The sequence below is a fragment of the Tarenaya hassleriana genome, unplaced genomic scaffold, assembly GCF_000463585.1.
Source record: "Tarenaya hassleriana unplaced genomic scaffold, ASM46358v1 Cleome1, whole genome shotgun sequence".
NCBI lineage: Eukaryota > Viridiplantae > Streptophyta > Magnoliopsida > Brassicales > Cleomaceae > Tarenaya > Tarenaya hassleriana.
The window spans coordinates 6,611,874-6,621,930 of record NW_010960187.1 but is presented as its reverse complement, the minus strand read 5'-3'; the positions used below and the strand labels follow the sequence as shown (position 1 = coordinate 6,621,930).

Genomic DNA, 10,057 nt, shown 5'->3' with positions numbered 1-10,057 from the left:
CCCCCCCCCCCCCACACATGTAAAAAGGTATATCTACTAACCTCAATTTGATTAGCATCCTAACTCGTGGACTATGAATCATGATAATGGGCGTTTAAGAGGGTAATTAGAGAATTGATAACAATATCATCACCAAGTAGACAAGGAAGGAAGGTCTATCTCTCACCTGAGTTTCCAGCTTCACTTTCCCCGCTTGGATGGATTTGAAAAATTGAGGAACTTAAGCTAGTGCTGCACTCAGAGTCTTCAATGCAAGACTGAAGAGAGACGTGGACTCCAGAGGCTAGAAACCTTTGGTGTGAAGTGCACTTATGAATTGCACCATCACAGTTCTTGCAGAGCAATGCTCTGTCCTCCAAGCAGAAAACATACCCGGTTCGCTCCTGCACATGTTCTAAGCCATCTTTGATGAAAAAAGAAAGGAAAAGACAACACTGTTTTAATCCACAGACCAAACATATCAAAGACCTGGCAGATATCACAAAGGGGAATTCCAGAAGACGTGGAATTGTGCTTTAGGAGAGTGACCCGGTTATGCCTCTGGAACAACTTGTTAGCCGTATGAACCTTCTCGTCACAAGACTTGCAAAGAACAGCTTCATCCGAACAACATAGTACCTCGGCTTCTGCCTTCTCGCACACTTCACATTGTATCTTCATCTCTGGGTTGGTCTGTGTCCGCCCTACACTTATTTTTGACACTGAACTTTGTTGAATCTTATAAATTGCCAAGTTGACAAAGTCTGGTAGCTGTTGGGATATTCTCTCACGTGAAGTATAGGGCAAATGGCTCTGAACATTAATGAGAAGTAGGACAAGGAATGAACCTAGACAAAGAACAAGAATAACAAAACTTAAATACAGCTGCAAATTCTGGGGAGGCCAACTTTGGCTGGCATTAAACTCAATAAATGCCCTCCTACTATCGCTATTCACTCTATAGATACAAAAAAACGAAGAAGCCTGCTTACACGGCCATAGCAATCAACCATTGTCTAAGCACGTATGGACCACGCTACGCATTCTAAAAGGTGTCTAGAACAAGAGAGAATAAAGATCAAAACCCTTACCCTGAAATGTCAGAAGAGATGAATTCTGTAGCATGGTACGTTCAAATTCCCCATTCCCTTCCCATGCAGCAAAATCTTGAAAGTTCTCATCTCGTAGCTCACCAAGCAGTTCAGCCCAAAATGCATTGATGGGCCTAAAAAAGAGGCCTGCATGAGATCTTGAATCATGGGCCAGACAGAAGATCATGTATCTTGGCAAGTGTCCGGAACATGAAAGAAGGCTCTACCTCCACTTCTACGTGTAATAAAATAATTAGACCACAACAATATGGCAGCCGAAGCTAGAACATTCACCAGTTCTCTGGAACACATTAGATAGAACATGCCCGGACTTTTAATAGGACGAGGAAAAGTGCTAGAGGTTTCAAGAATCTACTGCATTCTTCTTCATAAGACGCCTATAAATACACCAGAGCTTTCTTCCTTACATCCACAGAATAAAAGACACCATTAGGGTTCATAAAACACCAGCTTCAGTTCCCGTTCTGCAACAAAACAAAATACTGACAACAATGAGAGGTGTCTTGCCCTACTACCGCGTGCAGCTCGGCCTTTTCCTAGCCTTGATGTTCCTCGGGAACATTCAAACGAATGAAGGGTCTTTGCTTCCTCTTCTTAATACTCCAGGAAGTCTACTCTCTGATCTCTGGGCGGACCGGTTCCCCGATCCGTTCAGAATGTTGGAGCAAACCCCATTAGGGCTAGAGAGGGATCAGAGCATGGCTCTGTCTCCTGCAAGAGTGGACTGGAAAGAAACACCTGAAGGTCATACGATCATGCTCGACGTGCCCGGGTTGAAGAAGGACGAGGTCAAGATCGAGATAGGAGAGAGCCGAGTTCTGCGAGTCAGCGGAGAGAGGAAACGCGAGGAAGAGAAGAAGGGAGACCATTGGCACAGAGTTGAGAGGTCCTATGGCAAATTCTGGAGACAGTTCAAACTTCCCGACAATGTGGATTTGGACTCTGTCAAGGCCAAGCTTGAAGACGGTGTGCTCACTATTAACCTGACCAAACTCTCCCCTGACAAGATCAAGGGTCCGAAGGTCGTCAGCATTGATGCTGAAGAGAACGAACCTAGCAAACTCAAGTCATCTCAAACCAAACAAGAGCTCCGATAAAGTAAATCCATCCCCAACGTCTTCTGTCTGTTGTGATGATGCAATCTATATACCAAAATCTGTGTAACCAAACAAGAGCTCCGATCAAGTAAATCCATCCCCAACGTCTTCTGTCTGTTGTGATGATGCGATCTATATACCAAAATCTGTGTAACCTCGTTTCTGACAAATAAATAATAATCCATTACCGAAAATTATCCCTTGCACACATGTTGCGATCTAAGGTTCAAGGAAATAATTAATAAACGAAGAGGACGTTCGCGATTAGATAGCAAAATGCACGTAATTCGGAAAATTAAACTAAATCTCCTTGATACTCGGGGATGTGAAAATGAAACTGATGAACCTGGTTAATCGATCTCAAATAAAATCATCGATCTTAGAAATGTTGATCTTTAATCATCTCTCTTACGCCGAAATCTGTCCGGGAAACCCTTCATCTTCATCGGACCCTGAGATTAAGGAAGAGCCGAAACCGGAGAGGAAAGATACTGATTGCAGCGAATCCGGCGGAGGCAGTGGCGCTGGCCGGAGAATAAAGGCGGCGGCGGCTGGGGAGGTCGAACGGAGATTTCACCACGAAGGAAGTTTCATTAAGAACTCCACGCGCCTTGTTTTCCGAGATTTCAAAAATTGGCAATGGTCACAGTTATGTTATGGTGCATACATATCTGGAGTGTGATGGATGCGCGTTTAAAATGCGCGTGGCGTTTTTTCAACATTATTCGGAATCATTATTTATTTTTAAAATAAAATATCAGAGAAAGCAGAACTCTGTTCAAAAGTAAGGCTTGATCTCCTTCGTGTCACTATACGTCATCGTTTTACATACATATTTACATTGGGCCTACTAATGGGCCCAAAAGCCCACTGTACAATATATAGCATAGAAAATAGTACATTTGGCCCACTATTTTGCTCCCTCCTCTAATCGTCTTATCGACGGAGGTTCCAGAGTCACAGCGACGATTTAGATTCCATAGATTTCTCCGATTCCAAAACCTTTGGGCTTCATCGTTATCTTCGTATTCGTTCTCATCGTTATACCATTCTATACATCTTCTTCACGAAGCAAAATCGTTCAGTAATCTTTCGGATTTTTGTTGAGCTGTCCGTGGTTCATCAATTGGGACCCCAACAGCTCAAGTACATGACCGTCCTGAGCGACTCCTCGGCCTGCCTGGCCTTATCGTCCCTGATCTTGCTCGAGACGGTTGCGGCGGAGTAGGAGGAAGACGACGACGAAGAGAGGCTCTTGGCCTGAGAAACGGATCTCGTCTTGTTCCGGAGATGCTGCTGAGCCGATCGGAGAGCGTAGTTCCACCGGCAAACGCCTAACTGGTCCTTCAACGCTTCCACGGCTCCGATGCTCGCCGCCACAACCCACGTTTTGCTCGTCGAACTCATCTCTAATTGTTCCTTCTTCTTCTGAGGTAATATCCGATCTGCTTGTGAGCTTTCTGCTTGAAGACAATTGCTTTGAAATATGCTGATGAAGAGAAGTGAATCGAAGGATTTATTATATAGAGAGGAAAAAGAGGACAAAATGGCCGCAAAGCTGGAGATGGGGGGATGCAATACCAGGCGCTGTGGCTAGTGGTTTTCTCGGTTTCTGGGTGTGGGCGGATGGATAGGCTTTGCGTGAAATGACCATTTTGTCCGCTTACGACGAATGGGATGAGGGGCAGTATTGGTATTTCATCGCCAAAGGCACCCGGTTTTGTCCGCTTCATCATGACAAAGCATTTAAAAAAGACAAACAATCAAAAGATAACTCGAATTTATCTTGACTGGCAATTATAATATATAAATATAATATTGCGAAAAAAAAGATATACAGAGCTTTAGATTAGGCCTTGAAAACCGAATTTATTGGGCCGATTCGATTTGCTTCCAAGTAGAACATATTGGGCCTATTATAAAGCCCACTGAATTGTCGACCAGAACACACTGTGTTAGGAGGGCGTAACCAAAATTTAATTCGTATTCAATTAAGAACTTTTGATAAATATCACATATATATAATCTATATATTTGCACGAAAATTTAATAAATTTAAAAAATAAATATGTTTCATATATATATATATATAAATATTTCATTTGTCTGGCATTGGATTTAGAATACAGTTCAAGGTCAATGAGACAATTCACTTTGTTATATATATTAAATGGCAAAGACACAAGGAGCTGAGAGAGGAGAAACTGAACCACTTACTTCTCCAAGCTGTAGTGCTTCTTGACGGCCTTAGTTATCTCCCAAACAACCTTCATGCCTTTAGGGAAAACGACCATGTCTCCTGCCCCTATTTCAAACGCCTCTTCTTCTGCCTCATGCCCACCTACGTACACCTTCACTTTCCCTTCCACGAAATACATCGTCTCTGTTGCTTCAAATGTCCATGGAAACTTGCTCGGACCGCCCTCCCATCTGTCGAATTTTCTCCCATTCATCAGCGTATACATTTTTATCCTTCAATGAAGTTTGGTGGTAAACATTTTGCATTGCTGTTCAGAGACACAAATCCATAACCAGTATACAGATAGATCTTTACGTCCCGTTTGTAGAAACTAAGGTTTGTACAAATCCATAACCAGTCATCAAATCTCTAACCAGATAGATTTTCAGACAACAATTGGATTTCCCCATTGGATGACAAAAAGAAACAATTGGCTATGGCGATTTCGTCTTCTGGAATATATCAACTACAGACATTGAGTGTGTTTATCCATGGAAACAATGCCGTGTCCTGAGCCAACAGTTGTTAAAACCAGTAAACGAAGAACATAAAGACATCGCGAACGAGGAACAATAAAACTATCACTATGGCTTTTCACCAGTTAAGTATGCCGGGTTCCCAAATCGATGAACAAAAACGGCTACTTGCGGAAACCCTAGATTTGTACATGCCATTGAAGTGAACAGATGAGAGATTATCGGGAAGGAAGAAAAGGAGAAGAGAGAAGGAACGAACTTGGGCCAAGAGGGTGCGTCAAGCTCGGCAAGCATGGACTCCGAAGGCTGCTTCAGGATCTTCACTCCATGAATCTCGGTGGGAATCGCAGAACCCATGTCTAATTTAGAGGGCGAGACTCTCATTTCTCCACGGTTAAGCTTCGAGCTGATGATGGAAACACCGACGCAGATTATTACCAGGAGCAGGCTCAGGGCTAAAGAATGATTTTTCATTTGGATTCGCAGAGAGAGAGAGTCAAGCGTTTCCAAGTGTTGTCCTCAGGAACTTTACCAATTGAGACAGCTTCATAAAGGTTCGTGAACAGTGACGCCCTTTTCTCCGTCTACATCCTTTTTCTTGGATATTTATACTCTAACTAGTGACATGACGCATCATGCTCGAACAAAATGACGAAAACCTGCATCCGTATTTGAATTTTAACACCCAGAATGCAGATGGATTCAGATTTGAATGCAAATCTAATGTTCGAATTCAAGATTGATAGATCTTTCCATCTAATTACACTTTATCTCAAACCCTTTGAATCTACCAGTAATTTCATCAAAGAATGAGGAACAAAAGGATAGGCTAAGAGGAAGGAATCCAGGAATCTATGCTAAAGCATCCCACAAACAGATATTATTTCAACATACGGACATGAAGTTGAAGCATTTCACAGACAGAGAAGATCAAGAAAGAACCCTATGAATACATCAACAGGTTTCTGCAGTAGCAACAACACACATACGTATATATATGACGATGCATTCATATTAAGTTCATAACGCACCCGTTGCTTACAAGCAAAAACCCAGATGACTCGATGGAATCGGTCACTCGAATTTGTAGTGTTTATCCACTGCCACGGAGACATCCCAAGTGCAACTCATCCCTTTTGGGAACACGACCAAATCGCCCGCACCGATCTCCACGCCCTCATCTGATCCATCGGGGTACACCTTCACCTTTCCCTCCAGCAGAAAGCACGTCTCTTTTGCACTGTATGTCCATGGAAACTTGCTCGGAGGACATCCCCACCTGAGCCATATCGTGTAACATCAGTTACTGGGCACAAAAGGGTTATAGAAATTGCAGAAATAGACCAATAAAACTCAATAAGCAGACACAGCTGCAATCTGGGTTCGTGTCCTCAGTGCATAAGCCATCGACATGGAGATCAAAGAAAGGCGAATACTTTATCTGTGGGCGAGAAAAAAATTAAGACTTTCCATGTCAAACAACAAACGGGTTTCTATTTCAAAGACAATTATTAACAGAACCATCCTACAACTTTTGTAGATTGAATCCGATTCATCGGTTCCAATAGAAACGAACTTCAACGATGGGGTTTAGGACAATAAGACGTACTTGGGCCAGTTACGGACACCGAGTTCGGTGAGTCTTGTCTCGGGAGGGTTCTTCTCGATCTTGATTCCGAGTTTTTCCGTAGCCATCGACTCTGCTCTGATCCTCGCAGTCGCTGTTCTTCTTGCAACAACGCCTGAGATGGAATGGTAGGGTTTGTCTGTTCCTATAAATACTCGACTGGGGCTGCTACTTGTTAAACTTGCAACGCCCACGAAGCCCATTTCCCCTCACAGTTTAAGCTCGCTCGCTTGCTCGCTCCCCGTCCAACTCCAGACGAACTCTCTTCGTTTCGGCCATAAAATATAAACCGTTCATGCCTTATCTTCTTACCCAAACATATGTAAACTTCTCCTAAACCCGGTTTTTGCTATCCTACTGGTCGGGAAAGAACTCGAATGTACCATTACATGAAAATAGTTCTGAGAAAACCAAGCACACAACTCTTTGAAACAAAAGTAAATAAGATTTTTCTTCAAGTCAACAGCAAGCCCCTAATGATTCAGATTCTTTTTTCAGTGTTGGTATTCTTGCACTTTCTCCTTCCAATGTTAATGGGTTGGGTTGGGAAGATTTTCTGTGTGTTTGGCTCCAACCAGATCACAATACAAATTGTATGAGCAAGCGCTTTGATGGAGAGAACAATACAAACTAAGAAATTTTTTCAACCTGTTCCAATGTTTTGGGAACTCCATGTACATCATTCACTGGTTTGAACCAGACACCTTTATCTAACACTAGTATGACTTCCATCAAGACAGGGAAGACAGAAGCTTGTCCAACCGAAAAGCCATTGTTCCAGAAGGACACACTCAAGCAATGCCAAAATCGAGCACTGAAGCAAGTCGGAACACCAGGAAGAAAGAAATCAGATGCCTTGTCCATCGTATGCCTTCCATCGTTCTATTACTACCTTGAACTGCTCGTCTCTTTTCCTCACCTTAAGGCCATGAGTAAGAACTCGAATCAACACCATTATCCTACTTATCTCCATCAAGTACCTCAAAGGCCATAACCTACTACACGAGAGATTAGTATATTCATACCTCAACCATCGGGTTCCTGCCGCGGAGTAGCATATCAACACTCTTCTCTGTCTGCAGCAGCATTAAAGAACAAAATTGTTTGGTCTGGATGCTGAGTGCAAAGAAAATGGAAATGTAGATCCCATGACCCACACATAGGGGGTTAAACGGTTGCTTGTGGTACAGCACATGCATATATACCTGATGTGCAATCCAATAATCTCTCTCTCTCATCTCGATCAAGAAATAAAAAGTCGGTGGAGCTTTTCTCTCAAGAATGCTCTTCTGGCATCTTCTTGCCCGGGCTTCTTCATCTCCCAGAGTGACAGTCTCAATTCCTCCAATCTGCAACCAATAAAAAGATTGAGGAAAAGCAGAAGCTAAGTATCATGCAATAATAACAAGACCAATAAGCGCGTGTAAAAATAGATCACCAAGTCTGACAGAGTAGGGTTCTTTATGATATTCTGAAGCTGCTCTCCATGGGCTGTGCCAATGAGCATGACTCCCCTTTCAGCAATTGAGCGACAAGCAAGAGCTTCGGCTTCAGTGCCAATCTCATCAACGATTATGACTTGTGGCATATGGTTCTCTACTGCCTCGATCATGACCTTATGCTGCAAACATGGCTTGGGAACCTGCATCCTCCTAGCACCTCCAATAGCCGAGTGGGGAATATCGCCATCCCCTCCAATTTCGTTGCTCGTATCGATTATCACCTACAACCACAATAGGCATACCACAAACGTTTTAGGACAAACCATCAGTGCTGAGAGGCACAGGATAGGCGGGGACAGACCACTCTTTTCTGGAATTCGTCAGATAGGACACGAGCAATCTCTCGCAGGACAGTAGTCTTGCCAACCCCAGGCCTTGTTTGAGATCAATAAGCAGAACGTTTTGGAGAATCATCCAACGAAATAAACAGAGAAACGAAGCCTAATGCAATGCGGAAAAGAACACAATGAGTACCTCCCAACAAACAAGATGCTTTTTCCATAGTGAAGCAGATCGTAGAGCATGTCAATATGTCCACTCACAGCTCTTCCAACCCGGCATGTTAAGCCAACGATCGAGCCTTTCCTACTGCGGATTGCAGATATTCTGTGCAACGTACCTTCGATTCCAGCCCTATTATCAGCCCCAAATTCACCAACCAGCTTCTGAGCATGCTCAAGCTCTTCCATGGATACCTAAGCTAGTTCATTGGGTAAAAAAGCATACAACTTTAAACACCGACACAAACTCCGACAAATGGGTACCTAAACACAGAACAGTTTTACCTCTGTGGTCCTAAGATACTGGCCTCCGGGTTCACCCAGATACCGTGCCTCTGGTGGCCTGCCCAAGTCCATTACCACCTATTGATAGGGAAGCAAATCAACCACAATTTTTTTTCTAATTCCTTTGATCTGTTCCCTAACAAAACAAAAAAGGCATAAACTTGTCGGAGACGAGGTGACATGGATAAGAATTATAACCTCCACGAGCAGGTTTCGGCGGAAATCGTTGAGAAGACGATGACGCAGATCCTGGGGAAGAACCTGTGACAAGGGCAAACCCGCATTTCGTAAAAGAAAAGAACGGAGACGGAGAAAATCGATACGTTATACGAAAAAGGTCACCTCGAGGAAAGCGTGGAGATTGTCGTCGACAACCATAGCCGCACCGTTGCCGGAAAAAGAACAGGGAAGGGAAAGAGATGTGACGAGGGAGCCGGAGAGAGGGAAACGACGTCGCGCGGGGAAAAGGAAAGGACAAGCATCGCTGCTGTTGAAGCAGGATAAGCTGCTCAGAGAGACTCTCCATGGCAGAGACACTCCACTCATCTTCCACAGAGACCAGAGAGAGAGAGAGAAGAGAGACGTTTAGTTTTTTTTGTAAGGGCCTCGTTGTTTTCCTATCTTGGGTTTGGGCCTCTGAAGGGTCGTTTTCTTTCGGTAATGAATAAGGTCATATTCACTATGGAGGTTTTTTTAAGGGCCTTGTTACATATGGAACCATATAATTATAACGATAATGATATAATTAATTGTTAGGGTTCTTAGTAATTGTGTGTGTGCGTGTATATATATTAAATCCCTACATATCAATATATAAAAAATAGAATTTATACATATATATATATGTTAATTTAGAGAATTGTGTGTGTGTGTGTGTATATAGAAAAAATAGTTTTGATGAATCACGATATTATCTTTATAATTCCAACGGGTTAAATTTTGATATTATGCAAAACATTGGATTTGGTGTTCGGTTTTATCAGGAAACAAATAATATATGAATGTCTAGAGGTTATACAATGCACGGGAAATGGCCTTTTAAATTCCGAAATCATATAATAAAGCAAAGATTAATTGAAATTTCGTATAAGAAAAAAGTAGCCGACCAATTAATATTGAAGTTGGTCTATCGTTAATCACCGAGTTAGTGGGAAACGACGTACGAGTAATTTGGTGGTCCGCTTTTTTTTTTTTTTGGTGGTTCGACACGATTTGATGTAATTGTGGTTCGGTGAAACAG

The 10,057-nt window shown here is 42.8% G+C and overlaps 6 protein-coding genes across 10 annotated transcripts in view; 1 reads left to right on the top strand and 5 right to left on the bottom strand.

Moving 5' to 3' along the window:
• The window catches only part of LOC104815661 (B-box zinc finger protein 23), a 2,154-nt gene extending 753 nt beyond the window's left edge, over positions 1-1,401 (bottom strand). Inside the window, exons 1-5 of one of the 4 annotated variants that reach the window (XM_010544168.2) lie at positions 1,298-1,401; positions 1,071-1,217; positions 771-827; positions 469-683; positions 167-383 (exon numbers count right to left, since the gene is read on the bottom strand). In XM_010544168.2, the coding sequence (XP_010542470.2) occupies positions 167-383; positions 469-683; positions 771-827; positions 1,071-1,217; positions 1,298-1,394 (733 nt within the window). In that variant the 5' untranslated portion in view covers positions 1,395-1,401. Of the gene's footprint in view, positions 1-166; positions 384-468; positions 828-1,070 lie in introns of all 4 variants that reach the window. The other 3 variants (XM_010544156.2, XM_010544177.2, XM_010544163.2) reach the window with 3 other exon arrangements.
• An 85-nt stretch (positions 1,402-1,486) lies between these two features.
• On the top strand, positions 1,487-2,385 carry LOC104815681 (22.0 kDa heat shock protein). Its single transcript, XM_019202848.1, has one exon. It carries the CDS (start codon positions 1,583-1,585, stop codon positions 2,186-2,188), a length of 606 nt encoding a protein of 201 aa, XP_019058393.1. The 5' UTR covers positions 1,487-1,582; the 3' UTR covers positions 2,189-2,385.
• Positions 2,386-2,945: 560 nt separating this feature from the next.
• LOC104815653 lies at positions 2,946-3,947 on the bottom strand. Its single transcript, XM_010544144.2, has 2 exons — positions 3,770-3,947; positions 2,946-3,677 (listed from the first exon to the last, which is right to left on the bottom strand). The coding sequence occupies exons 1-2, from the start codon at positions 3,922-3,924 to the stop codon at positions 3,311-3,313; spliced, it is 522 nt and encodes a 173-aa protein (XP_010542446.1). The 5' UTR covers positions 3,925-3,947; the 3' UTR covers positions 2,946-3,310.
• A 304-nt stretch (positions 3,948-4,251) lies between these two features.
• LOC104815640 lies at positions 4,252-5,563 on the bottom strand. Of its 2 annotated transcripts, none has more exons than XM_010544125.1 (2): positions 5,163-5,563; positions 4,252-4,660 (listed from the first exon to the last, which is right to left on the bottom strand). In XM_010544125.1, the coding sequence occupies exons 1-2, from the start codon at positions 5,375-5,377 to the stop codon at positions 4,402-4,404; spliced, it is 474 nt and encodes a 157-aa protein (XP_010542427.1). In that variant the 5' UTR covers positions 5,378-5,563; the 3' UTR covers positions 4,252-4,401. The 2 variants fall into 2 exon arrangements, with proteins under 2 accessions (XP_010542427.1, XP_010542433.1); XM_010544131.2 differs by having other exon boundaries at positions 4,252-4,618; positions 5,163-5,545.
• Positions 5,564-5,756: 193 nt separating this feature from the next.
• LOC104815631 lies at positions 5,757-6,814 on the bottom strand. Its single transcript, XM_010544113.2, has 2 exons — positions 6,513-6,814; positions 5,757-6,182 (listed from the first exon to the last, which is right to left on the bottom strand). Exons 1-2 carry the CDS (start codon positions 6,731-6,733, stop codon positions 5,978-5,980), a joined length of 426 nt encoding a protein of 141 aa, XP_010542415.1. The 5' UTR covers positions 6,734-6,814; the 3' UTR covers positions 5,757-5,977.
• Positions 6,815-7,121: 307 nt separating this feature from the next.
• LOC104815626 (uncharacterized protein ycf45) lies at positions 7,122-9,402 on the bottom strand. Its single transcript, XM_010544100.2, has 9 exons — positions 9,160-9,402; positions 9,016-9,078; positions 8,818-8,895; positions 8,507-8,727; positions 8,334-8,406; positions 7,969-8,253; positions 7,736-7,879; positions 7,556-7,606; positions 7,122-7,449 (listed from the first exon to the last, which is right to left on the bottom strand). Exons 1-9 carry the CDS (start codon positions 9,361-9,363, stop codon positions 7,378-7,380), a joined length of 1,191 nt encoding a protein of 396 aa, XP_010542402.1. The 5' UTR covers positions 9,364-9,402; the 3' UTR covers positions 7,122-7,377.
• Positions 9,403-10,057: the final 655 nt, after the last annotated feature.